Source organism: Gnatocerus cornutus, chromosome 8, assembly GCF_029298725.1.
Source record: "Gnatocerus cornutus isolate USDA-ARS CGAHR chromosome 8, icGnaCorn1.1, whole genome shotgun sequence".
Classification (NCBI taxonomy): domain Eukaryota; kingdom Metazoa; phylum Arthropoda; class Insecta; order Coleoptera; family Tenebrionidae; genus Gnatocerus; species Gnatocerus cornutus.
The window spans coordinates 15,902,629-15,927,823 of NC_142240.1; the positions used below are offsets into that span (position 1 = coordinate 15,902,629).

Here is a 25,195-nt window from a genome sequence, read left to right on the forward strand (position 1 = left end):
TTTTCCACAACGCAGCTTCGGTGTGCGCCATCAAACAAAACTATCATTATAAATATTCATGGAATCATTTATTGAAATATAAATAAAAGTATAATACAATAGGCATAAATTAATTGTCATTATAAACTCCTAGGATATTAAAAAGTATAATTGTACTAAATCGCTCGAAAGTCCTTCACTCTTACTTAATGTACTTGCACTTAAACTACAGTCTATTGCACTTTTAGCGGTAATCAAGTTCCAACTTTCACGCTTCTTCCTCCTCAATTAACATTTCTGGTCCTCCGTGTCACTGTCGCGGGCGTCACAACAGTAACCACCTAAAAACAATCATAATTACACCCAACTTTCGTGAGAATTTCGCTCAAGTACTCTCGAATGTCCGTCGATGGTCTCCACAGTTGAATTCGGCGGCGGTGTGTACTTAGACAAGTCCATGAGACCAAACAATGGGTGGTTCGACGTCGGCGTCTTCGGCGTCGTTGTTTGCAAATTATTAACTACAATCATTGGTTAGAAAAAGAGTTAGAGTTTGAGGACTTACTTAGATGGGGCCATTCGCTGAAGACGACAGTCACGGGGCCTACATTTTCCTTCAATTTTTCCCTCTTGTTTTCATCTTCAGGGTCTACCCGAATCACGAACTTTGGAGTGGGATAAATGGTGTTGTTGAGATTGATTTTCGGGGGGTGGCTCCAGGCGGTTTTGGGGGTGGGAGTGTTGGGGTCGTAAGGTTGGGGCGTCACTATGTACAATTTTTCACGGGTTAAGGGCAGCACTGTGGGCTTAACATTGTCCCACGATGGAGCTACAGTTGTTGTTTCTTTGGGAATAAAATTAGTTTCAATGTCATCTTCAACTTTCGTTTCTTTCTTATTAGAGCCTGCTTGCTCGTGGTCGAACGGAACCGTCGTAGTTTCGATGATAGTAGTCGGGAAGAAATTCTCTGGAATTTTCTTTGCGGTATGTACACTCTTCTCGCTTTTTCCAAAAGACTGTTGAGTCCAATCATCTATGTTATTCTGCAACGATATAACATCGAACGGGAGATTGTCTGAAGAGTCCGACGAGTAAATTTCTTTCGTATCCTTCAAAACATCTCTGATGTTGTAAACTTGAGTTGTCGCAGGTGTGAAAGCCGTCGCTGCGATCTTCTTTGACTCCGCAGAGTTGAAATCGTCGACGAATTTTGACCAGATTTCTTCAGTTGTGGATGGTGGCGTGTACATTGGAACTAATGTCGTGTAAGGTTGTGACGGAGCCATTTTTATGTTCGAAATGTAAGGGACGATAATCTGGATTTGTTTCGGTTTGGTGGTTGTTGAAGGGACAGTTTGTAACCACGTGGTGGGGCTCCATGAAGGTCGCCAGTTACCATAATCCATCGGTGGGGCTGTAAAGTTGCTCGTGTCGTAATGCAGTATGTCTTTAATGAAGTTCGGGTTGAGCCCCTTCGGAGCTTTTGGAGTTTCTTGTTGGATTGTTACGTTAACGACACTGGCTGCCGTGTGGGTGTCATCAACAATTATGGGATTGTCACTCAACTTCGGTCCAGGATCTTCATTCTTCACGTTTACTTCAACCAACGGAGATTGAATCACGTTGATGGGGTGTTCCACCGACGCTAAGAAATCCGCTACTTTAACACTTGGAAGAACTTGGACGTTGGGGGTAGATTTCACTTCGTAATGCTCCTGTTGCTGAGGAATGTTATCAAACCCGTGGTTGAAATCTTGGGAGTTATAAATCGGCGCCAAGGGCCCAGGGCTCAAATTTGGTAGCGGTATCGGAGCCGAAGACAATGGTAACTGTTCAAGAGGTGGTAAGTACTCAGGCGGCCGAAGATAATCAGCGTTGGGACCAGTGATAGGGGCACCGTAACTGTCAGAGGGAACCGGCGGGGGAGGCGGCTGATTATAATTCGTGCTTGGGGGAGTAGGCAGGGAGTGGTAGTGTCCTTCTAAGGGTGGGGGTTGCATTCCTATGGGGACGTAATTCTGGTTGACAGGTCTTAGGTGGGTTGTTGGACGCATGTTTCTCATCGGATGGAGTTTCTCGGGTCTGGGGCGGAAATTTGGGGGCGGCGGAGGTGGTCTAAAGTCGGCGGTTATGGAGGAGTCGTAATGGGAAGGAGTGCCATATTGTGAGGACGGTGGAGGGCCGCCATACTGGGAGGATGGTGGAGGCGCTCCGTACTGTGACGATTGTGGTGGAGCCCCATACTGTGACGACGGTGGAGGAGGACCGCCATACTGTGATGATGGTGGAGGAGCCCCATACTGTGACGATGGTGGGGGGCTGCCATACTGTGACGACGGGGGAGGAGGACCGCCATACTGTGAAGATGGTGGAGGAGCCCCATACTGCGGCGACGGTGGAGGAGGACCGCCATACTGCGACGATGGTGGAGGAGCCCCATACTGCGGCGATGGTGGAGGCGCCCCATACTCCTGTTGAAACGGTGGAGCCCCGTATTCCGGTACGGGAGGTTTCAAACCCCCTAAGTGACTAGACGGGGGAACAAAGTTAATCAAAGTGTTGTGCCCCACACTCGACGCCACTGGGATCCACGGGGCTTTGTTACAAGGGTTGCAATCAGGTTCGCTTTGGTATGGCTGTGGAGGTAAATACTGAGGCCCACCATGGTGGGTTTCTGCAGGTACTGTATCTGACGCGGGGAAAAACCAGTTCTTCACTCGTGAGAAAAAAGAAGTGTCTTGACTATAAGGGGATGATTTTTGGAGAACTAGTTTATCAGGCGGTTTTAAATTGATCGTCCGATCTTCGACTTCTTTGGCTGACACATAAACGGTGTATGTGAGAAGGAGCAAGTAGATTATCTGAAAAACATGTGTATGATTACTGACAGATGTTCAGTGTCACGGTAAGAATTTATAAGTAATTAACGTTTAATTGGAAGAAAAACGACAAAAATGTAATAATAAATCAATATAAATAAGTTGGAGGACGTATGTAGAAAGCAGACGCGGAAATTGAGGTTGATGATGGCTAAGAGAAAGATGATAAGAATGACGCAAATCAAATTGTGGATAAATCAGATATTTTCTATTTAACTATACTTAATCAGAAACGTGCAGGTGGAAACGCTCTGGGCTATTCCATCTGCGCACAGAAGCAATATTGGAAATTAAATTTTATTACCAGTTACAACCCACCAATAAATAAGAGCTAATATGGATAATAAATGTAAATAAAAACAAATAAAACCTCTTCTTTAATGTGAGTTTTTGGAATTGAAAACTGAAATTATTTGCTTGATTTAGAAACAATTAGTTGCAGTTAAAATGAGCGCACATATCTGATAAGCTAAATTTCCTTCGTACTCAATCCCAACAAAGAAAATTCCTAGTTTCACTTTCAAGAGCATCGTCGGAACAATTCGCGTGTCGGTTTAAAAGTCTTCCCACGTTAACTTTCCGTGCAGATGAGCCTAAAAAAAGCCACGAGGATGGGACACGTATTTTTACCATACACATAACACAGTTATAACGCGATTTCCTTTCCCATTCAGTCCTCCTCACTTATCTTAACTTTCTTCGACGAAGATAACCCTGAACTATACAATGAAGAACTACTTCGCACATAGGAAGTGGGTCATCTTATTAACTTCAACATCTGTTATGCGGTAATTTATTATGTCGCCCCAGTGTAATGTTTAGGAAGGAAGCCCAAGAAATTAGCGCTTTTGGTGACAACTAATGAGCAATTTGTAACGCAACTTTCCGCGTGCAAATCACGCTAATTGTCATATTCCCACTGTTTTTTGTAGAACACAGTCATAAACGTTAAAACCACGAAATTAATTTTTACCAAAATCGTGACTTTCACTTCCAATAACGCACCGATTTCCACCAAAAGCAAGATGATTAGTCTTTCACTCTTAACCAAACTCGTCGTGACATTTTTCCTTTCTGTGGCGAGTGAAACCGACGCTGGAAACCCATCAAAAATGTAAATAGATGTACCTCGTCTGTCAAATGTGGTGTGAACTTTTTTGTTTACTCATATAGAAATTTCTCTTGACCTTATTCAAGCGCCGATAAAATTCTTTATGGATTCCATGAAGACAATACGCATAATTGACCGCAATTTCAATTTTGACGTAAACTTTGAGAAGACTCAGAGAAATTATCCGCATATCTAGTAAAACCGTAAATGGAAGAAGTGTTTACTGGTAATTTCAGGAATTTTTTGCGAAGAAATAGAAAGTCGGTTAAGATGAGACCTTTGATTAATTCGATCGTGATTGAAACTCCGAAAATTATGTCATCCACGAATGAGAGAACATAATTAAGTAATTTGTGATGGTTGGTTTACTCGAGCGTGCTCAGTTTTGTTAGTGAGCGTTCATTGCCAAGGTTGAATTCTGATGGTCATCTGGGGCGAAAATATTTGCATTTCCATTTCAATAATTTTGATTGAACTGTGCTAAAAAACAAAGAATCATTAAACTCTGCGGAATGCTATAAACAAGATAAGAGTGTGTACACCTTTCATTAAACATCGAGTTTTCTTCACGGAATTTAATCATAAATTAAACATTCGTGGATTTGACGAAAAACTTTTATTACTGAGATTGTGAGTGTGTTATTCAACGAAATTCAAGAAAATCGTCTTTACTTCGTTATTACAAATTTCCGGCTTTCACCCTCGAGCAAATGACCTTTTTCCAACACACATTAACCTTTCGCTCGTGTATTACTGAGAAAGTGAAAAATGACGGGAAAAAACTAATGCTAAAAGAAGAACAATTTGTTAGAATAATCAGAGAAAATGCTTGCGAGCGTCGTTATTAATTTATTATTCATAAAACGATCAAGACCAAATTTTTTTATATTAGTTATAGACGACTGAGCTTGAAAAAGGTGCATAGAACTGCAATTTAAAGCAGAGTTTTTCTAAAATGTGCCTTTAGTACTCTGCAATTTTGTAATTTGACACACTTTATAAGCTAGACAAAAACCGCAATCTCCCCATTAACACTAAAACGAACTGAACAGGTTTTAATAAAAAATGTTGGAAATTTTTGGTTCGACCTAATAGTAAAATTTGTTTGTGTGGTTTGTCTCTTCTAATCTGCAAAACTGTTGTGTTACGAAGTTCAAAATTGAGCCTAAAATAATAACTTTTCAAAATTTTGTTTCCATCAGTAATTCAGTTTTTAAAGCTTTATTTAATTCATCGTATTTTTTTTGACGTAACAATGAAAATTTATAAAATTTGTTTGATTTGTCCTGTAATTTTGATATTTGGCACAGTTTATAAGCAAGATCAGAGGAGTCACTTACATGAATTCTATTACCATAAAATTAAAATCACTAAAAATACAGAGTTAACTAAAAACACTAAAAAAAATCCTTTGCTCTCAAAATTAAAATTTCTAAAATTTGTCTGGTTTGCCCTATAACTTTGATATTTACAACAGTTTATATGCGTGATTAGGAAAGCCACCTCCCTAAATTCCATTATTGCAACATTAAAACAACTAGAGTTACAGGGTGAATTACAAAGAATGCCTCAAAAATTAACATTTTTTAAATTAGGGGTGTCAAAATTTTTTGATATTTGGCACAGTTTATAAATAAGCCCAGAAGAGCCACCCCCACAAGATCCATCGTAATAGCATTAAAAATTAGAGGGTTAACTGGAAATTATTTTAATTTAATTAAAAAATCTTCGGCTTAAAAATGAAAATTTCTCAAATTTATCTGGACTATTCAATCATTTTTATCTTTAGTACCCTTTACAAGCAAGACCAGAAGAGCCACCTACCTAAATTCGATTATAATAACATTAAAACTACTAAAATTACAGAGGTAATTAGAAAACATTAAAAAAAATCGCTTAATGATGAAAGTAAGTTTCTAAAATTTGTCTCGTCTGTCCTATAATTTTGATATTTAGGAACGTTTATAAGCAAGACCAGAAGAGCAACACTCCTAAATTCCATTACCATAAGATTAAAAGTACCAAAATTACAGGGTTAACCAGAAAAAAATCAATTTCTTGGAACATAAATCAAAATTTCAAATATTAATTAAATTACTAAAAAGAGCTAAATAAAGAGATCTGCAGTAGCCCAGATTTTCCTTTTAGTTGCACACCTTAAAAAATTATCATATTGTTCTAAATCTCGCTATAACCACCGTGAGAGCCTGCGAAATGAATTTTGAAATAACTTTGAAATGCGGTCCTTTAACACTGTTAAAAGTAAAACTTATCTCAATTACTGTCCAATTGTGCAATTGCCATTGACACCTTAAGCCCCTGGGTGTGAATCTTTTGAGTGAAACGTGCTAGAAAAAAGTGGACCACCCATTGTTTGAAAATTTCCTCAGCAAAGAAACAATAAAATATTCCCTTCCGATGGTACCCACGCAATTACTCACCTTATACCTAGCCATATTATCAGTTCCGAATATGGCACATGGTCCACGCTGGGCAATTTTTAATTCCACTTGACCAATTCCCGAAGCACTGTCTTCATTTCAAACAATCAAAGGTCCCGAGCACTGCAGCGTTCACACCAAGACACTCTTCGCACCGCGTCTTTCCATTCAATGGGAGAAAGCATGGATGATCGCCGGAAGAATAAATGAAATGGGAGTTTGGGTGACCGTGTTATACCGGCTCTCTCAACAACCAAATAACCACGACGAAGATGGGCTCAGGTGCTTTATAGTAGTGACCCATATCATGGTACCCACTCTTACCTGGCGCTTTTAGGGGGTGAACAAATTCACTCTCGACAGGTATGCGTGGAAAAGTGTTTTATTGCGTGTCTGGTATGTTGAGGTTGTTTTCGACATTTATCTTCTGGAGACGACGGCTTCGATTGGAACGTCGTTACACATTGTTCAGGCATTTTCGATTTACCAAAGCTTGGACGAAGGGATGAGTTAATTTCGGAGATGGAGGTCTACCGAGAAATGTTAATTGGAAGCGGTTAAGAGATTCTTACCGCGCTCCGGATCAACACTTTCTCTAAAATTGATATTTTGTGTATTTCGAGCAATTACGTAATTAAAGCTCAGGCATTCGGAAGGAAATGCGCGGAAACTTGTTCAAGTTTTTCTGACTGAAGAACATTCCAATAAATACCATCGATCCGTCTCAAAAAATGCGTTCTTTCACCCCTCACATTCTTCCCGTCACAAATGATAAAGTAACATGACGTGACGTCATCAATTATTACTTATCTCTCCCTAAAGAAGTCGTAAACATGTAAACCTCTTAAACAATTCATTCTAGCAAATCGTGACAACATCGCATATTTGCCGCAATTTTGGAAAACCTTGTCACGTTTGTGTCTTTTGCGAAACCCGAATTGGAATTGTTTTATTCACAGAGTGAAATCGAAAATTGTTTTGTCCCGTAAACATTAATAAAAAATCATTCCAGTCGTTAAGTTTAATGACGCAACTGACGGTAATGTTCTTCTAATAATACGAATTTCCACCGAACCCATTGTGGGTGAGATCAAGGTTACTATACCATAATTCAAACGTTATGGATTTTGCACCTGTGCCAGAGGTGCGTTGACATCTCGTTTGAGTAAAAGATGAGCCGAACCGATTAGAAAGTGCTCGGAACTGCTAAATATGCACAAGAAGCCTCAGTGCCAATCATGGCAATAGTTTAAAGACAGATGGTGCCCAACTTTGAATACAGATGCGATGAAAAGTGGGTGAAATAGTGAAAATGAGGTGTGTTACGTAGGAATTGCAATGCAGACTGTTTCCGGAAGACGAGGATTGAATTAACTAGCCGCGGGGGTGGAAATAGAGCAGCGAAAAATTACTCTAAATTACATTCCAATCAACGTCTAATTTACTATCTTACAACAATGTAAATATAATTACCGTGGTGATTGTTTCACGGTGGGATTAATTCAATTGTATTGAAATCCGGGCAGTTATGAGTGCTTCGGTTCAATTTTTTTTATGATGTGCCTTCACTGACCTCTCCGGAATGTTAATGTTTAACCAAAGCGGCAAAAACTCTCACTTAGAAATCAAAGTTGCTTTATACTAACTTGACGGTTTGATCTGACTGTTGTGCAGGGGCGGCTTTAAATTATCTAAATTTGGTCTTTTGTACCTTCTGGATTTCTTTGATTATGTGTATTCGGATGTCTAGGCTCTTTAAATTCAAAATTTGCCAGTTTTAAGGAAAGGCTCAGGTTTGGGGCTTTGAAATTCTTACGTTTTCAGGGTTTTTTATTCTTCAGTTTTTGGGTTGTGATTCTTCCGGTGTTTAAGAACTTCTTTTTAGAGTCAGTAAAATAGAAAATTCACAGAATTTAAAAAATCTGGGGATTATATAAAATTGAGAAAATTTATAAAGTGGTTCTACGTTGAGGTAAATTTGGAAGCTTCGCCAAAAATGCAAAAATTTTGAAGATGATAATTACAATCAGAAGACATTTGAATAGATTGTAGACTCTATAAGAACCACTACTATTTTTCCTTCGATAACATTTTTGAAAATGAAGTTTGAAAGGACAAAATTTCTATCCCCTGGCGTGTCCCTCACACATATTTTGCAATTTGTAATTACTTAAATTACATCGAAACACATAAAATTTTGCAATCTTTTTTAATTAAACTTTCTTGACAAATAAGCAATCAAATGCCAATCATAAAACACCCAATAAATGAGTTAAGCATTAAATATTTTTGAATTCATTATTGTCACATCTAGTTTTGTCATTTTTTGTCTCCCCTGGCATACTTTCAAGTGTTATACAAATTGAAATATTTTATGTGCAACGTGCGTATAATGTAGAGGTGGTTAGGAATCACTTAAAATTATAAATAAACAATGCACGGACCGTTTTACATTTTCCAGCAGTCAGTTAGAGCATTGTGAGTGTTGACGCGACACATTTGGGCCGTTCAAAATTTCTCTCCATTGCTCTGGCGTCATAATTTCTTGTAGTTTATTTTTTATGGTTAAATTCAAATTGATCAAATAAACGACGTGGGGAAAAATTAATTTGAAAAAAGTTGAACTATTTTAGTTATTCAAATTTTTCTTCAAATTTTTTCTCTTCTATGGCGAGAAAATCACAGAAGTGTAAATTTATATTGTTTAATTTTTCTGAAAATTTTGCACTCATAGTGTGTAAATTCCTGATCAGAAATCATGAGGAGTCGACGTAGTATTTTTTAAATTATGAATTTGAAAGCAGTTGAAATTTGGATTAATTTTCCAACTAATTTCATTCGGTAGAGAACAAGATTCTCTAGATCGTATTTTGATTAAATTTTGATAGGTTTTCCTAGGGTTTTAATGTAGGAAAATAGATTATTCTAAATAAGCAATAAAATAAAAATAAAATCAATTTGATTTTTTTTCTGTAAACAGTCTGATTCTCCATGTAAGATTTGATGTTTTACTCACAGAACACCCTGTATAAATGTAAATAATAATTATTTTATTTAATAAACAAAAGCTAATTGCCATTTTCCTAATGTTATTTTGGTCCTACTGCAAAAACACAGAGTGTAGATTTTTTTAAAACATTTTTTTGATACTTTGGGGAACCACTAAATTACCCTCCTTTTAGGTGGTGCGTTACTTTCCGGACAGCCCTGTGTAAATAATAAAATAAAGATAAATAGCGAGAGGCTCACAAAAATAGAGAAACTCGCGAAAACAAGACTTCAAATAAGAATCTGAAGAATTCAGAATCCAAGAGGTCGAGGAATCGTCTAATCTGAAGAATCCAAAAAATTTAATAATCACAAGATTGGGTATTACCTAGTCTATGCACGTGAGAAACAAAAAACGTGGAATTTCTCATAAAACGGACCTCTGGAATTCATAATTGGGGGCGCCGAAGGCGCCGGTTTCAACCCCCGTTACCCACGGCCATCCAAATTTCTAAGGGCACTCAACTCCTCTAACCCCGTTCGGATTTTATTCCACTTGACGCCACCCACGCAACACTCTAAAAATAAAAATGCATCGCTCTGTCATACTTGAATCATTCTTATATTCCACTGAACAATAACTTGTTATCTAAATCACCGAGCAAATATAAGCAGGAAACCACGCAATATTTCGTTATTCATCACAATGTGTAAGTGGTTCGGGTTGAAATCGTCGTCTGCCAAGTCGATCTACGCGTAAGCAACCCCCTTGAAACCTCCCCCATCTAACCCCTTTCTTTCCAGAGTGGACTCGGCGTCTAGAAAATCAAGCACTGCGGATATTCCAGGTCTGGATGAAGAAACGAAAGTTGAATCCCCGTCAGAATCGTACAAAGTAATGAAGGACACTTAAAAACCATGTTGACAATAAAAAGTTTTGTCATTTATTGGCGAAACACGCTCACGTTGTTTGCTTTACATAAAAGAGAAATTGCAGTTCCAGATTTCCATCGCATCGAATTGTGGTCACATCACATTCTGTAAAATAAATATGTAAAAGCAGCGCCATCGTTTTCTACTAATAAATCCGTTTCAGTTTTCGTAAACTGACATCTGTTTTTTCATGCAATCACGTGCGGCTTTTCGCGTGCATTTCCCGCGGATTGAATCGAAAGCGAAGTCTTTAGGACACGTGACAGCGATTGGATTCATCTCGTTACGGAAACAAAGAAAGAAATGCCGACAACTACTGGGGTTTGCAAAGGAACCTTCGCTTTCACAGACGAAGCGTTTTTTTAAATTTCGTTCGTGGCATTTACAGTTGCAGTTGCAGCGGGGTTTTTCCACTTTGTCTCGAGATGATTCTCTGTATTTTCTTAGTTTTTGTTGCAAGTTTCTTTTCAGTAATGTTATTAAGTAGTCTTTCGTGCGGTAGTTTTGCATTTTTTGAACGAAAGGGTGGAATAAAGTGTTGTCTGAGTAGAAATCAACAATTTTGCTGTGAAACATTTCGGACACTACCAGAATCAAGAAACTGCTAAGCAGGAATTTCTACAACAAAGTGATTATTTTTAAATTATCGGAATTTTTTTTACTACCTGGAAAATGGACATAAATAATAAGACCCATCTGATTATTTGTATTGATTTGGCAAGTTGACAATTACAAAGTTCAAGATGACAGTTTACAGAGACAGTTATATTCGGTGTTACAAATGTGGAGATCTGGGTCAAAGAATGAGCCAATTGGACACAAATATTCGGTTTGGATCAACGTGCCGTTTCTCAATAAGTTGCATAAGTAGTAGCTAGAACATGACTGATCCTTTCGATTAGGGAATCGTCCTTCTTCTGCGCAAATAAAGTCTTCTGTTGTACTGTAATCATAGCAGTCAGACGCAGTTGTGGAAATTGCTGTTGTAATTGTTGAAGCACAAGGGCATTGATAAGAGATGCTACAAATTTGCAGTTCTGGATCAAACCAGGATCCTGAAGGACATGGATATTCCGTTTGAATTAAAGATCCGTTTCGGAGAAGAGAACATAGGAAATAAGTTGTACAACTCTCGTCTCGTGGATTTATAAATCGTCCCTTTTCTGCACAAGTAAAATCTTCGGTGTAGTTCTTGTAAGCAGAACATTGAATTAGAGAAATTTCGGTTGTTGAAATTTCTGGCAATGTAGTAGGAATAGAGCACGGGCACTGATAAGAGGTGCTACAAATCTGCAGTTCTGGATCAAACCAAGATCCTAAAGGACATGGATATTCCGTTTGAATTAAAGATCCGTTCCGTAGAAGAGAACATAAAAAATAAGTTGTGCAACTCTCGTCTCGTGGGTTTATAAATCGTCCTTTTTCTGCACAAGTAAAATCTTGAGTGTAATTTTTATAAGCGGAACATTGAATCGTTGTCGTTTCGGTTGTTGAAATTTCTGGCAAAGTGGTTAGAGTAGAACATGGACATTGATAAGAGGTGCTACAAATCTGCAGTTCTGGATCAAACCAAGATCCTGAAGGACATGGATACTCTGTTTGAATTAAAGATCCATTTCGTAGAAGAGAACATAAAAAATAGGTTGTACAACTCTCGTCTCGTGGGTTTATAAATCGTCCTTTTTCTGCACAAGTAAAATCTTCGGTGTAGTTCTTGTAAGCAGAACATTGAATCGTTGACGTTTCAGTTGTTGAAATTTCTGGCAATGTCGTTGGAGCTACACATGGACACTGATAAACCGTACTACAAAGCTGCAGTTCTGGATCAAACCAAGATCCTGAAGGACATGGATACTCCGTTCGAATTAAAGATCCGTTTCGTAAAAGAGAACATAGGAAATAAGTTGTACAACTCTCGTCTCGTGGATTTATAAATCGTCCCTTTTCTTCACAAGTAAAATCTTGGGTGTAATTTTCATAAGCAGAACATTGAATAGTTGTCGTTTCGGTTGTTGAAACTTCAGGCAAAGTGGTTGGAGTAGAACATGGACATTGATAAGAGGTGCTACAAATCTGCAGTCCTGGATCAAACCAAGATCCTGCAGGACATGGATATTCCGTTCGAATTAAAGATCCGTTTCGTAGAAGAGAACATAGAAAATAAGTTGTACAACTCTCGTCTCGTGGGTTTATAAATCGTCCTTTTTCTGCACAAGTAAAATCTTCAGTGTAGTTCTTGTAAGCAGAACATTGAATCGTTGATGTTTCGGTTGTTGAAATTTCTGGCGATGTAGTTGGATTAGAACATGGACACTGATAAAAGGTGCTACAAAGTTGTAGTTCTGGATCAAACCAAGAGCCTGAAGGACATGGATATTCCGTTTGAATTAAAGATCCATTTCGGAGTAGAGAACATAGGAAATAAGTTGTACAACTCTCGTCTCGTGGATTTATAAATCGTCCCTTCTCTGCACAAGTAAAATCTTCGGTGTAGTTCTTGTAAGCAGAACATTGAATTGGAGAAATTTCGGTTGTTGAAATTTCTGGCAATGTAGTTGGATTAGAACATGGACACTGATAAAAGGTGCTACAAAGTTGTAGTTCTGGATCAAACCAAGAGCCTGAAGGACATGGATATTCCGTTTGAATTAAAGATTCGTTTCGTAGAAGAGAACACAGAAAATAAGTTGTACAACTCTCGTCTTTTGGATTTACAAATCGCCCTTTTTCTGCACAAATAAAATTTTCGGTGTAGTTCTTGTAAGCAGAACATTGAATTGGAGAAGTTTCGGTTGTTGAAATTTCTGGCAAAGTAGTTGGACTAGAACACGGACACTGATAAGAGGTGCTACAAATCTGCAGTTCTGGATCAAACCAAGATCCAGAAGGACAATAATATTTTGTTTGAATTAAAGATCCGTTTTGTAACAGAGAACATAAAAAATATGACGTACAACTTTTATCATTCGAATTAACAAATTTCCCTTTCTCCAAACAGGTAAAATTATTGCCACCAGCAATACACTCCGAAGCATCAGTTGTGGGTTTCACAGTAGTTGGCAAAACTGCACATGGACATTGATACTCAACGTTACAAATTTGAATTTCAGGATCGAAGTACGAACCCACAGGACAAGAATATTGAGTTTGAATAAAAGAACCATTTCGAAGAAGAGAACATAAGAAATAGGTGGTACAAGTCGGATCATTGCGTTTTTTAAAGCGTCCCTTTTCTGTGCAAAGAAATTCTTCGTTGCTGGTATCACATTCTGTTGAAATTTCGTTCATTGTGGTACTGAAATACGAATTTTTCGAGAATGTTATCGTGGTCACTTTTGTTGTAACCTTCGTTGTTGGTTCAGTAGTTAAATCTTCCCTGTTTGTACAAGGACATTGATAATTTTCCTGACACCCTTGCAAGGAATCATCAAAAAACTTTCCAACAGGACACGAAAATTCAGTTTTGATGAAAACGGTTTGACTCAACTGGGAACATAAGTAGTATTTCGTACACGATAAGTCATCCACTTTTCGAAACCTTCCAGCTCTTTTGCATTCAAAATTTACAGTCGAAGACGAACAACACTGGTAATTCAAAGAACATTCTCCAGTGGAGGGATCAAATCTCGTTCCATTACCACAATTAAATTTATTCTTGATAAAAACGTCTACCGATTGTGTGCATGAATAAAATTCGGAACACGTTGAATCTTGAGGATCCGGGAATTGGCCGGTTTGGGAGCAATCAAAAGTTCCAGTGCAATCTTTCAGGACCTAAAAATCGGTCAGGTTAAGAAACACAAGAGATTTTACTTACAAATGTAAAAAGTAACGCAGCTAAAACGAACATTTTGATACTGCAGTTTTTGCTCTCCAACAGTCGGAAGAAATTTTTTGTTTGCGTAACGAGATAACTTTTAGGACACCTCATCAACATAAATTTTTATAATTATTGTTGGAGCGCTATTTTACGTTCGACAGAATAATCCTCTGACAACAATGGTCTTGTGATAAAACTGACGCCGCCGGTTTTCAAAAAAGTGGAGAATTTCGGGAATAGCGCTTTGTGAAACCGAATTATTCAAACCGGATATGAGCTAGAATTTTCATTTATTTTATTACAGTACTTGTAAATAACTAGATTACTGTTTATACATTTGGGGAGTAATTTACAATGCAATTTTGCAATCAACTAGGGAAGTGTGCGCTTTAAAATTATTGCATGAGTGTTTAGAACCCGGAATATAAATAAATATACAGTTTTTTTTTTAATTAGTGTGTTTTATGCAACGCATTAAACTCCACCGAATAAGAATTGCCTCCTTGAGACAATGCGGTGGGGATGGCGGCGCGATAACAAATTATTTAGTGTTGGTATTGGTTTGATTTTCACAACTATGAAGCCACAAAAAACATAAAATTATCAAACAAAATAAAATTTAATTGCCTTTAAAATAAATCTGCTTTATTGCAACAACTAACAATTCACCCATGGTCTGTCTATAACAGATCTAACAACATCCCATGGGATTCGGATTGGGACATGGGACAATCGTGGGATATTGATTTATAATTCCTTCACACTTTATGACAGTCGATGGACAAGCCGGATCAATGGCATTTGGATCGCGAAGAGTTACCAGAGGCAGCTGATTATCACAAAGACTGTCGATACAAATAGATCCATAATCACACTGCTGAGTTGTTGGATTAAACTGTTGGAGAAGACCGCAAGAAAAGTCGTCTTTGATGTAATAATTCATAACGAGGCGGCACGTGAAGTACTTTTTACACGTTGGGTCTCTGGCTACCCGGAAACTTCCAGGAGCATCGCAATTGGTGGCTGCCCATGCTTGATGGACCACCAAAATCTATAAAAAAATTGATTTTTTGAAAAAAACTGCAGTTTCTTACCAGAAGCAGCAAAGTTAATTTCATGATTTACCGAAATGCAGCATCGCATGCAATTTAAAGTGCACAGAAGCCCCAAATATTTATTCGGGTTTAGAATGCATCATGATTTATTGCTTCGGATCTAATTCCAAGTATTAAATTTTTACGATGAAAGAACAATAAGTACGTAAAAGGAGATAACACATGACGTGGGTACGAAACATTTTATTAATTAATTTTTATTTCAACAGTTTTTGATAAAACAACATCCAGGTTCTGGTAATAAATCTTTATTAAAGTAGCCGATTTCGCACCTCTTCACAATGGGGATTCGGGCATCGGGAGGACCAACACATTCTATAAAAGTCTTGCAATCGTCATGATCAGGATCAGAGATTCTTTTAACGTTGGGTGGGACAAATCGGCAGATGTTGTGCTCGCAATGAGAGTTAACAGAGCAGCGACTGGTCACCGGATTAAAAACGGCAGATTCCGGGCATTTGTAGCTTTTTACGATGAAAGAATCTCCGTGTTGAACGCAGAGAAAATAGTCTCTGCAAGTTGGATCCGGGGATGGAAAGCGGCCATGAGTTACACATCTTTCGTCGGCCGTCGCGAGGGCGAAAATCTAAGAAATTGTTAGGGAAGAAATGGGGATTTGGGGACTTACCATGGAGAGGAAGAACCCGGCGAGTTTCATTTTACGGTTGAATGGAAACTGTTGACGCGTTTTATTTATTTCATATTAAGAAGACTTATAGATAACGAGTCAAGGTTAAATAAATGCTTTTAGGAATATTTATTATGGTCCTACTACATGCGTCAACATTTTACTTAGACGGCGCAATTTCCGACGAGCCAGCAGTCGGGCTCTGGGTTAAGATTGTTGTCGAAGAGAAGCCCATCTGGGCAGGTCTGGACAACGGGATAACGGGTGACGACACCCAGGCACTGGATGTAGGTTCTACAATCGGGTCCATTGGGATCTGGTAGTTTTGGGAACAAAGGTACCAATGGTAGATTGTCACAGATGGTATCTATGCAAACAGCGGTACCAGTGGCAACACACGTTTGACTGGCTGAGTTGAAAATCATGGTACTGGGACAAGTGTAGTTACTTTTTACATAAGCGCCATTGTATAAGACACAGAGATAATAAGAACGACAAGTTGGATCTTTGTATCGGAATCTTCCAGCGGCTGTACAGTTGTAGCTCTGCGCGAACCCCAACCCCAGTAAGGTCTTAAAAATAAAATTTAGATTGGGTGGACGAGAGGTACTCACCAACCAAGAAAACGAAGACAGTTTTCATTGTTACTAAGTGATAATTGCAGATCCTGTCTTTAAATAAAATTGCATTCAGAGTTGCACTTTTTATTGAGATAAGATAAAGCACGTTTATGGAGACTAAATTAGATGCATTTATTTGCGTAATAGTGGTAACAACGGTGCATTCAATCCGAAGGGTTTCATTCCGAAAGGAGGTGGTTGCATGTCGAAGGGGCTTTTCAACCCGAAAGGAAGAGGTTTCATATCAAAAGGGCTTTTCATGCCGAAGGGGGGTTTCATGTCGAAGGGGCTTTTCATGTCGAAGGGGCTTTTCATGTCGAAGGGGCTTTTCATGCCGAAGGGACTTTTCATGTCGAAGGGGCTTTTCATGTCGAAGGGAGATTTCATACCAAAGGGTTTTCCGAATGGGGGAGGCATTCCTAAAGGAGGAAGTTTCATTCGAGCGAAGAATTCTTTCATTCCGAAGGGCCATGGAAATAGAGGGATGCAGGCATCGTCTTTAGTGACATCAGTTGAAGAACTCAATGTCCTTGCGCTAACCGTGGGGGTTTCTGAAGTTTGTATAGTAGAGGATTCTGTTGTCTTTCCTTCCTCTGCAGTTGTCTTGGGTTGTTCAGTAGTGCCCTTTGCTTCTTCAGTGGTGGCTTTATTTTCCTCAGTAGTAGCTTTAACTTCCTCAGTGCTTCCACCTCCAATCCTGCTACTAACCTTCGCATCACCACTAGCAGAGTTCGCATTTTCTGTAGTTGAGTCCCCACCCCCACTAGCAGAGTTCCCATTTTCTGTAGTAGAATCTCCTGTCCCAGCAGCAGACGCCCCTGACCCAGCAGCAGTGTCTCCTGTTCCAGCAGCAGTCGTCCCTGACCCATCACCAGTTGCTCCTGACCCATCGCCAGTCGCCCCTGACCCATCACCAGTCGCTCCTGATCCAGCACCAGTCGCCCCTGATCCAGCACCAGTCGCCCCTGACCCATCACCAGTCGCCCCTGACCCATCACCAGTCGCCCCTGACCCATCACCAGTCGCTCCTGATCCAGCACCAGTCGCCCCTGATCCAGCACCAGTCGCCCCTGACCCATCACCAGTCGCCCCTGACCCATCACCAGTCGCTCCTGATCCAGCACCAGTCGCCCCTGATCCAGCACCAGTCGCCCCTGATCCAGCACCAGTCGCCCCTGATCCAGCGGCAGTGTCCCCTGTCCCAGCACCAGACGCCCCTGTCCCGGCAGAGCCCCCTGCCTCAGTAGTACTTCCCCCCGTAGCACCGGTGCAATCTTTGCAATCCCCATCGTCACCAGCCATTTTTCGCTGACCAATTGCAATCACCCCATTTCCGTCAGCAGAGTGTGCGATATTACCTAAACACTTAAAATTAAATAAAATAAAACTATCCGCGGAACTTGCCGTCTTCATCGTCAGACAGAGTGGTATTGACAACCATCTCATCAGAGTCAAGAGTTATTTCAAATTTCTCTTCTTCGCCGTATTTTTCATAAACTTTCAGGAACGCTTTTCCTGATTTGCAAGTTATTGTTTTATTTTCTTTCACAATTTCTTCATGGTTACTCTCTACGGTTACAAAATCTAAATACATCTTCTGGTCATCTTCATCAAGAATTTCGAACTCTTCGCGATCGATTTCACCAACTTGTGGTTTCACATCTAAACTAATCGCGTAATGGACATATCCGTACACTGTACCATTGAGGTAAATGTGCAAAACTATTCTTTTGATCCAACAAATGGTATTGTCTTCCTCCCCTTTGTGGAGACTGTAGGTACTTTGAAAATTCTTCGAACTCAGTTCTGGGAGATCTTGTTTAAGGCGATTTAAAGCATTGTCTTTGAAAAAAGTGAGATCTTTACTGTGGATTTCTTGACAACAAAAAAGGATTTGAAGAGAAATCTAGAAGATTTAAAACGAAGTTATGCCGAGGCAAAAAATCGAAAATAAAACTTACGAAGATGAGCACAAAACCAGTTTTCGACATGTCAACTCTTCTAACAAAAAATCACAAATAAACAATAGACCCCCTGTTCTTCAATTTACCACTCAAATAAAGACTGAATGATCGTAAAATCTTCCTTCACAATCGTATTTCAAAATTTATTGGAGATGTAATTTGAGAGAAAATTGACAGGTAATGTGGGCGATAACAGCATTAAGTTTTAATAAGCTTAACATACTGTCGTGCTTCTAGAACCTCCACTTTGTTGCACAATAGTCTATAAATTTTTAGCGGAAAATAAACACTTTGTAATGCTGAAAATCGATGATGTGTAAAGCTTGTCTATCTGCAGTCATGCGAATTTATGGGCTAACAAGAATTTTTTTTTTAGGTGATTAGGACTACCACTAAAAGAAGGAAAAATTAAAATGCTAAAACTGAACACTTAAAGCTCAAAACATTTCTAATTCGAAGATTAATTTGACGATCTGAAAACTGAAACTGCAAGTCTAAAAATCAGAAGAGTTAAATTATGTAACACTATTGAATTTAAAGTCGCATAAAGTTAAACATGCAGTCAAAGTGTGAATAATAGTGTCTATAATAAAAAAAAAAGCTCTTTTTGAGAAAAAAACGACGAGGGGGCACCCGGGTTTGAACCGGGGACCTCTCGATCTGCAGTCGAATGCTCTACCACTGAGCTATACCCCCACTTACTCAAGTTTCACTGAATCGTTGTCTTGTCCATTAGCTCTATTGTATTTTTATAAACTAAATTAAATCTAAAAATTAATCATTATTAACACAGATGTCTCCTCACAAAATTCCAGAAAAAAAAAATAAAACAATAAAATATGTTCTGGAATAATTCAAAACTCCTCTAAATTTGTGTGGCTTTCTTTAAAAATACCCGTCTTCTATTAGGTAAGAATCGACATGGAAAAGACGCCGATAAGTCATAGCTGAATGATAAGTTGATAAGATAAGATACAAGTCCGCTCAAATATTCATTTCTCGTGACAGTAGAAAATCAAGTTTTACATATTTATACAATGCGACTCAATAAAATGATTTACTGAAAATTATAATGAGGCGTCTTAATTCCGACGTCAGTGGTGATAGGTCCTTCGGGAACTTCAGGACTCCCTATTTGGAGATCTTTGTCGTCGGAACAATCCAGGTGAGACTTTGTAAACTAAGGCGAATCTCACACTTTTTTCCAGTTCTTCCTGTCTCTTCTCATCGTATCTTATGGCGTCTTTTTAATGGAGTTCGTTTTAAAAGACTTATACAATGTTAAGTCCAGTCTTTGGGTGGCTTTTCTCTTGGTTGGTTTATCGAAAATGACAAGTATTACAATCGGTTTTGTTGCCAGTGTTGTTTAACGTGTGTCTTTAGATCCTTGGGCCAAAGCGTATTGCAAACATTTGGATATTATTAAACGAAAAGTACACAAACGGAATATCATTGTTGCTGTTGTTATTCTTTGTAGTGGTTTAGCGGCGATGTCCTTTTTTAACACACTAGCCACCATCATGACTTTCTATGGAGTTTGCGGAGGTAAGCTCTTAGTTTTTGTACAAATAAACGTAACACTTTGTCAACAGGTGTGTTTTCAAGTATAATTTCCGTCCATCTCAACTTCGCCACTGCTGCCTCCTTCAAGAATTATCCACAGCTTTTCAGCAGTCTCGAGCAGTTCACAAAGTCGTTCTGTTTACTCGCCACCCCGCATTTGGTACTCTTCTTCACCAATAACTATGGAACACACGCATTTCTTGTTGTATCAGGCATCCTTCTTAACATCATCCCTTTTTCTCTTTTTTTAAGGAAGAGGAAAACTAAGCAAGCTCCTCTGAGTAAATTCCAAACCATCGACAAGTTGTCTATTGAAATGACTGACTTACACTTGAAGCAACCGATCAGAGAACCATCTTTACCATCAGATAATGACGATGATGGTGATGAAGAAGAAGATGATGATAGCAGCGACGAAGAAGTACCTCAAGACGAGAAAAAACCACCGCCCATTAACACGGCCGTTGTGCAAACATACTACGAGAATGTCGGTGTGAAGATCTTACCAAACATTCCGGAAGAAAGCGACGATGAAGAAGATGACGATATTAATGAAATTAATAGCAAGAGGCTCAGTAGAATCAGTGCGATTTTGCAAGGAATCAATGAGAATACTCGAAGGAATAGTAACCTTAGTGTTAACAATTTATTCCAGCCTGAAGAAGTCGCCGAAGAGGCACAAGACGCTCTCTCTAATAATAGTCTTCATAATCAGAAGCGAGCGCGATGTTTTAGTATCAATTCTAGTATTGTCTTCGAGTTGAAATTGAGAAAAAGACGCATCAAATCGGTTTGTTACCGGAATTTTGCTAGATGCGCCAAGAGTCTAAGAACCTTCCAGTTTTATCCTGCGGTTATTTCTAGTAGCATCAACACAACTATTTCTACAATTATTTTTGCAACGGCCCCATATCTCATGTTTTTAAACATCGAAAAAAACGAGAAATACAGCACAAATGAAGAAACCAAAGCCACTTTTTTGTTAACAATCATCGGATTCTCGTGGCTCTTCTTCTTAGCTGGTTATCCCATCTTCAGCAAATTATCACCACTCAAAACCAAAATTCTTTTTCTTGCAGGACTATCAATTTTAGGACTTAGTTTATGTAAGTTTCTTTCTAATGAGTTTTTTTTATTAGCCTTTGTTTTTCAGTTATTGTGCACAGATTCGATTATGATAATTTCGTGTTTTTTTCTTTGACATTTGGACTCGGTCATGGAATTGTTAGTTACGCGGAAAATGTCGCTAATGAGGACTTTTTTGGGAAAGTAAAGTGGAAATTGTTACATGGGGCTCTCGAAATTGCCACTGGGGTTGTTGTGATATTAGTTTATTTAGTTATTTATTTTTTACCTCTCGAAGTAAATGTTTTATTGTCGCACGCTTATTGGTTTTATGTTTTTGACGTGGGGCTGTGGATTGTTGCTTATTTGGTTAAAAAAATTATTGTTTATGTGAAGAATACCGGTCGGTATAATATAGAGAGATATCCGGATTTGAATTTTTGAGAGGTGTAAAGTTTTACAATAAATTGGCGCCGTAGAAGTGAAAGTTTTTTATTTTTGAACCTAAATCGATAAGACGATCAATTTCAGATAATATAAAAAAATCTAATTCCACAAAAAGTTTAAAACTTGGGAGGCGCAGTTCTCTGTTGAGAGAAAAACAATTCTTAATTTTTTTATCTAAATTAAGCGAACTAGTTTTATGGTTGGTCCTAAATCTGCAGTTATGATTTATTTTTCTACAAACTGAAAATATAACAAACCGAGGTTTTAATAATTATATCCAAAATCTCTATAATCGAAGTAGCTAGACCTAGAAATCTGAAAATGTGAAGACTTTAGATGATAAAATCCTGACCAATATTTATTATCTAACTATAGTTATTTTCTCAAAATAATCCTAAAGAATCTAGAATATTATTTAAAAGATTTTAAAAATCTAAAGAATCTGAAGGATCTTGAAGGATCTAAAGCATATAAAAGATATAAAAAATATAAAAATTTCAAATCATCTGAAGGAACTAAAGAAAGGTGTAACAAAAAATCTTAAGATAAAATTTGAAGTGACTAAAAAGGGATCTAAAGAACGATTCAAAGCAAGATCCAAAACTGGATTCATAGAAGAGTCCAAAAAATAATCTAAGGAATGTAAAAGATATAAAGGATTAAAAGATCTAAAAGTTTGTAAGATCAAAAAGATCAGAAAGAAGAATCTAAAAGATCTAAAGAATCTAAAGAAAAATTTAAGGAAAGTAAAAAGTCTAAAATCTGGATCTGAAGAATCTAAACAATCTAAGAGATGTAAAATCTACATGGACTTAAAAAGAATTATAAGTTGGAATTTAAAGGGTTGAAGCGTCTAAAAATAGATCTAAAAAAGAATCCAAAGAGGGACCCAGTGCCAAAACCAAAAAAAGGTTCAAACAGAAATCAAAAAAAGAATCTAAGAAATGTAAGAAATCTAATGGATTGAAAAATATAAAGAATAAAAAGAATCTAAAAGATCTAACAAACGTTTTACAATAAGATCAAGACAAGGATCTAATAAAGGGTGCCTAGTCTAAGGAATTAAAAAAATTTAGAGAATTGAATCTAAAGAATCGAAAGGGTCTGAAGGAGGTTAGAAATTTGAAGTATTCTAATAAGAATAAAAAATATAAAAAATTAAAAAAGAGAAATATAAAAAATAAAAGTTTACTGACCATTTACTGGCTCTTGTAGTTCATTTTAAAAGACTTGAAATTGCGTTGTAATAAAACTGCAAATTTTAAATTAAAAACAGTGGCGCACTCTGTCGACACGTCCTGTAACTTTACCAACTAACATCGATTCTGTAGTTGCCTATCGGAAATAAAAACAGCATAATAAATAATAAACAATTGTATGCAATCGAAATTCAAAACTGAAACATCAAAACAAAAACAATAATATTCATTAATACAACCAAATTTTTGCTTATTTCTATTTTTACATCGAAGTTTATTGTTCATATTCGATGTAATGAAAACATCGATGTCTCGTATCCACCTCTTGTTCAGCTGTCAACAATGACATTTCGCGATAATAAATAACACAGCAAGAACAGAGCCCCAAGTAGTCTTCAAACTGTTGAGTGTCACAAGCAGCCCATTCATGGTCTAACCGTCTAAAATCTCAACCAACATAATATGGGGTGCTGCTACAGCTTATTTTGTAAGGATGACGGTTCTTCGCAGGTAAATAAATCACTCTAAAAAGACAGTAATTAGCACATTTAAATGCAGAACGGGGAACCAAATGAGAGAACTCATCTTTTAGTAGATCCAGTGTCAAATCACACAACTATTCAAAGGGTTAATAGGTAAGACGCAACTTTTTTTTGTGGACTTCTCAAGTTTGGTTTTAGTGAGGATTTATTGTGTCATAACTCCAAATCTGCCCCTAAAAAGACTGATGAGCAATCTGCACTCAATAGGATATTGCAAGAAACGGCGACGTAAGTCTGGTTGATTGTACAAATGGAGAATTAAGTGTGTTTTATAGGAATGTTATTGATGTTGCTGCTTTGGATTCACACAACTTACAGCAACATGAATATGTAGAAAGGATGAAACAGTATAATGTTAAAGTGCAACAAGTTTGTGCTTCCAAGAAGAGTAAATTGACAAATAGGTTTAACAGTTGTCTCCTGGAGGATATTCCCTGGACTGACAAGATTCTTCAATCAGAACCAATAAGCACAGATGATAGGAACTTGGTAAAAACTCGTCGCAACTTAACAAAAGTCTTGTATTTCTTCTTTTAGATAACAAGCGCACTTGATAAGGCGTCTGTCGCGATAAATGATATTAAAGTGGAACACAAAGAAGATTTAGTTGTGCCTTTCATAATCCCTTGTTGAGATTCATTTGTATCTAGATGTACGCCCCCAGAAGTCTTTGACGATTTGCTTCTGATCTTTAGTTATAATCCAACATATCATAAGTTTAAAGTGTCAGCAGTCATTACCACTCTTCAGTTTCTTAAATCAGCAATGAGAAATCAATGGAATCTTATATTTGTAATATATTAATTATGGTTACAATAAAATTGCAAATACATTCATACAGTCACTGTTTTTGTCGCATTATGAACAGTCTGAATAACTGGAGTGGAATTAGGTGTGTGGAAAAAATACAACATAAAACCAGCAGCCAGTAAGAGGTGACAAGAGAGAATTCCAACCATCAACACGAATTTATGACGGGAAAGTTTCAGTGCTGGCAGAAGTGTAAAAAGCAGTACTGAACCTGACACTAGTGCTGCAATCAGTAAAAGTAACCATTGTAACATGTTAATTTGAATAGACCATAATATTGAAACAGGGATGTAAATAAATAAAGAATATCCATAAACACAAATTAACTCTAAAGCGCTTGGAACAGTTTCATTTTCAAAACCTTCCAAGTCTCTAATATTAGTGGTCCATTTCAACAAGCCCCACAGTGCAGAAGGAATGAGAAGAATATAAAGATAAATCGCAGTCGCCGCGTATGACACTAAATGGAAATCGTACTTCCAATGGTACTGTGTGTTTGCATGTTGCAAATAATTAGCAATATTCCCACTTATGGCAATGGTAAAAATTAAGGTAACTGAAATCCAGAAAGGTCCGTACAAATCCGGTTTATCACGTAAATGGTATTTCAGAGTGCTGTCACGTTTTGGTGTTATCGAGGCCACTATCCTTTCAACAACATCTTTAGTATCCACATCAAAAAACTGCTGGTAATACTCAATTGACCAAAACGATTTTACTGACGAACCTAAAATCGTACAGTTAAATTGAACCTTAAAAATAAAGACGTACTTGTGGGGGTTTCATCAGAGGGGCCCCCAGTTTCAGGCGGTTGACGATAATCCTGGAAGGTGTCTTGGGTTAGATTTAATTGTGCGCTGGTATTTTCGTTCGCGGAGCTATGGACTGCTGGGTAGTCATGAAAAGACAATAATTCGTCGGTGGGGACCTCGGGGAGGTTTGCCATTTTCGTTATTTTGCGAATTTATAATAATTTAAGAGGACGTGTCGACATTATTTGACATTTTCAGTTGATTTGTTTATTCCGCGCTGCCAACGTAAGGGAGCGAGGACCCTAAATAAAACTGTCAATTTTGAATTTTAAATTTTGA

General features: G+C 37.9%; 9 protein-coding genes, 1 long non-coding RNA gene and 1 other non-coding gene across 11 annotated transcripts; 3 read left to right on the top strand and 8 right to left on the bottom strand.

Moving 5' to 3' along the window:
* Positions 1-37: 37 nt before the first annotated feature.
* Positions 38-6,667, bottom strand: LOC148170367 (uncharacterized). Its single transcript, XM_088043388.1, has 4 exons — positions 6,411-6,667; positions 545-2,840; positions 373-500; positions 38-320 (listed from the first exon to the last, which is right to left on the bottom strand). The coding sequence occupies exons 1-4, from the start codon at positions 6,423-6,425 to the stop codon at positions 264-266; spliced, it is 2,496 nt and encodes an 831-aa protein (XP_087899514.1). The 5' UTR covers positions 6,426-6,667; the 3' UTR covers positions 38-263.
* A 3,349-nt stretch (positions 6,668-10,016) lies between these two features.
* On the top strand, positions 10,017-10,508 carry LOC148170368 (uncharacterized). Its single transcript, XR_015770628.1, has 2 exons — positions 10,017-10,154; positions 10,203-10,508. It is a non-coding gene; the product is annotated as an uncharacterized LOC148170368 (long non-coding RNA).
* Positions 10,394-11,011, bottom strand: LOC148170369 (uncharacterized). Its single transcript, XM_088043916.1, has 2 exons — positions 10,997-11,011; positions 10,394-10,949 (listed from the first exon to the last, which is right to left on the bottom strand). The coding sequence occupies exons 1-2, from the start codon at positions 11,009-11,011 to the stop codon at positions 10,491-10,493; spliced, it is 474 nt and encodes a 157-aa protein (XP_087900042.1). The 3' UTR covers positions 10,394-10,490.
* Positions 11,012-11,069: 58 nt separating this feature from the next.
* LOC148170370 (uncharacterized) lies at positions 11,070-14,824 on the bottom strand. The gene is made up of 6 exons (XM_088044279.1): positions 14,779-14,824; positions 14,632-14,726; positions 14,470-14,523; positions 14,304-14,428; positions 14,149-14,257; positions 11,070-14,105 (listed from the first exon to the last, which is right to left on the bottom strand). Exons 1-6 carry the CDS (start codon positions 14,822-14,824, stop codon positions 11,070-11,072), a joined length of 3,465 nt encoding a protein of 1,154 aa, XP_087900405.1.
* Positions 14,825-14,826: 2 nt separating this feature from the next.
* On the bottom strand, positions 14,827-15,310 carry LOC148170371 (uncharacterized). The gene is made up of 2 exons (XM_088044063.1): positions 15,246-15,310; positions 14,827-15,202 (listed from the first exon to the last, which is right to left on the bottom strand). Exons 1-2 carry the CDS (start codon positions 15,267-15,269, stop codon positions 14,843-14,845), a joined length of 384 nt encoding a protein of 127 aa, XP_087900189.1. The 5' UTR covers positions 15,270-15,310; the 3' UTR covers positions 14,827-14,842.
* A 158-nt stretch (positions 15,311-15,468) lies between these two features.
* LOC148170372 (uncharacterized) lies at positions 15,469-15,931 on the bottom strand. The gene is made up of 2 exons (XM_088044280.1): positions 15,895-15,931; positions 15,469-15,852 (listed from the first exon to the last, which is right to left on the bottom strand). Exons 1-2 carry the CDS (start codon positions 15,922-15,924, stop codon positions 15,469-15,471), a joined length of 414 nt encoding a protein of 137 aa, XP_087900406.1. The 5' UTR covers positions 15,925-15,931.
* Positions 15,932-16,008: 77 nt separating this feature from the next.
* LOC148170373 (uncharacterized) lies at positions 16,009-16,556 on the bottom strand. Its single transcript, XM_088044013.1, has 2 exons — positions 16,513-16,556; positions 16,009-16,466 (listed from the first exon to the last, which is right to left on the bottom strand). Exons 1-2 carry the CDS (start codon positions 16,534-16,536, stop codon positions 16,059-16,061), a joined length of 432 nt encoding a protein of 143 aa, XP_087900139.1. The 5' UTR covers positions 16,537-16,556; the 3' UTR covers positions 16,009-16,058.
* Positions 16,557-19,102: 2,546 nt separating this feature from the next.
* On the bottom strand, positions 19,103-19,174 carry TRNAC-GCA (transfer RNA cysteine (anticodon GCA)). Its single transcript has one exon. It is a non-coding gene; the product is annotated as a tRNA-Cys (tRNA).
* A 288-nt stretch (positions 19,175-19,462) lies between these two features.
* On the top strand, positions 19,463-21,576 carry LOC148170375 (uncharacterized). The gene is made up of 5 exons (XM_088043524.1): positions 19,463-19,643; positions 19,687-19,813; positions 19,862-20,023; positions 20,071-21,147; positions 21,195-21,576. The coding sequence occupies exons 1-5, from the start codon at positions 19,551-19,553 to the stop codon at positions 21,548-21,550; spliced, it is 1,815 nt and encodes a 604-aa protein (XP_087899650.1). The 5' UTR covers positions 19,463-19,550; the 3' UTR covers positions 21,551-21,576.
* Positions 21,577-23,066: 1,490 nt separating this feature from the next.
* On the top strand, positions 23,067-24,134 carry Lamtor1 (Late endosomal/lysosomal adaptor, MAPK and MTOR activator 1). Its single transcript, XM_088043851.1, has 5 exons — positions 23,067-23,262; positions 23,311-23,387; positions 23,433-23,522; positions 23,570-23,783; positions 23,832-24,134. The coding sequence occupies exons 1-5, from the start codon at positions 23,215-23,217 to the stop codon at positions 23,925-23,927; spliced, it is 525 nt and encodes a 174-aa protein (XP_087899977.1). The 5' UTR covers positions 23,067-23,214; the 3' UTR covers positions 23,928-24,134.
* On the bottom strand, positions 24,074-25,149 carry LOC148170377 (protein YIPF1). Its single transcript, XM_088043850.1, has 2 exons — positions 24,876-25,149; positions 24,074-24,831 (listed from the first exon to the last, which is right to left on the bottom strand). Exons 1-2 carry the CDS (start codon positions 25,048-25,050, stop codon positions 24,128-24,130), a joined length of 879 nt encoding a protein of 292 aa, XP_087899976.1. The 5' UTR covers positions 25,051-25,149; the 3' UTR covers positions 24,074-24,127.
* Positions 25,150-25,195: the final 46 nt, after the last annotated feature.

Excerpts from the sequence above, each read along its gene's own strand:
- LOC148170373 (XM_088044013.1), bottom strand. The coding sequence starts at position 16,536 with ATGAAAACTGTCTTCGTTTTCTTG. Across the intron at positions 16,467-16,512 it reads AAACTGTCTTCGTTTTCTTG|ACCTTACTGGGGTTGGGGTT; the intron begins GTTGGTGAGTAC and ends TTTATTTTTAAG.
- LOC148170367 (XM_088043388.1), bottom strand. Across the intron at positions 501-544 it reads CAGCGAATGGCCCCATCTAA|TTAATAATTTGCAAACAACG; the intron begins GTAAGTCCTCAA and ends CAATGATTGTAG. Across the intron at positions 321-372 it reads CCATCGACGGACATTCGAGA|GTGGTTACTGTTGTGACGCC; the intron begins GTACTTGAGCGA and ends GATTGTTTTTAG.
- LOC148170377 (XM_088043850.1), bottom strand. The coding sequence starts at position 25,050 with ATGGCAAACCTCCCCGAGGTCCCCACCGACGAATTATTGTCTTTTCAT. Across the intron at positions 24,832-24,875 it reads CTCTGATGAAACCCCCACAA|GTTCGTCAGTAAAATCGTTT; the intron begins GTACGTCTTTAT and ends GTACGATTTTAG.
- LOC148170372 (XM_088044280.1), bottom strand. The coding sequence starts at position 15,924 with ATGAAACTCGCCGGGTTCTTCCTCTCCATG. Across the intron at positions 15,853-15,894 it reads CCGGGTTCTTCCTCTCCATG|ATTTTCGCCCTCGCGACGGC; the intron begins GTAAGTCCCCAA and ends ACAATTTCTTAG.
- LOC148170370 (XM_088044279.1), bottom strand. The coding sequence starts at position 14,824 with ATGGGTGAATTGTTAGTTGTTGCAATAAAGCAGATTTATTTTAAAG. Across the intron at positions 14,524-14,631 it reads GGCAATTCTTATTCGGTGGA|TTGATTGCAAAATTGCATTG; the intron begins GTTTAATGCGTT and ends ACACTTCCCTAG. Across the intron at positions 14,429-14,469 it reads AATGTATAAACAGTAATCTA|CTCATATCCGGTTTGAATAA; the intron begins GTTATTTACAAG and ends TGAAAATTCTAG.
- LOC148170371 (XM_088044063.1), bottom strand. The coding sequence starts at position 15,269 with ATGAAATTAACTTTGCTGCTTCTG. Across the intron at positions 15,203-15,245 it reads AATTAACTTTGCTGCTTCTG|ATTTTGGTGGTCCATCAAGC; the intron begins GTAAGAAACTGC and ends ATTTTTTTATAG.
- Lamtor1 (XM_088043851.1), top strand. The coding sequence starts at position 23,215 with ATGGGGTGCTGCTACAGCTTATTTTGTAAGGATGACGGTTCTTCGCAG. Across the intron at positions 23,263-23,310 it reads AGGATGACGGTTCTTCGCAG|AACGGGGAACCAAATGAGAG; the intron begins GTAAATAAATCA and ends ATTTAAATGCAG. Across the intron at positions 23,784-23,831 it reads GCACAGATGATAGGAACTTG|ATAACAAGCGCACTTGATAA; the intron begins GTAAAAACTCGT and ends TTCTTCTTTTAG.
- LOC148170375 (XM_088043524.1), top strand. The coding sequence starts at position 19,551 with ATGAGGCGTCTTAATTCCGACGTCAGTGGTGATAGGTCCTTCGGGAAC. Across the intron at positions 19,814-19,861 it reads TGGTTTATCGAAAATGACAA|ATCCTTGGGCCAAAGCGTAT; the intron begins GTATTACAATCG and ends GTGTGTCTTTAG. Across the intron at positions 20,024-20,070 it reads TTTCTATGGAGTTTGCGGAG|GTGTGTTTTCAAGTATAATT; the intron begins GTAAGCTCTTAG and ends CTTTGTCAACAG.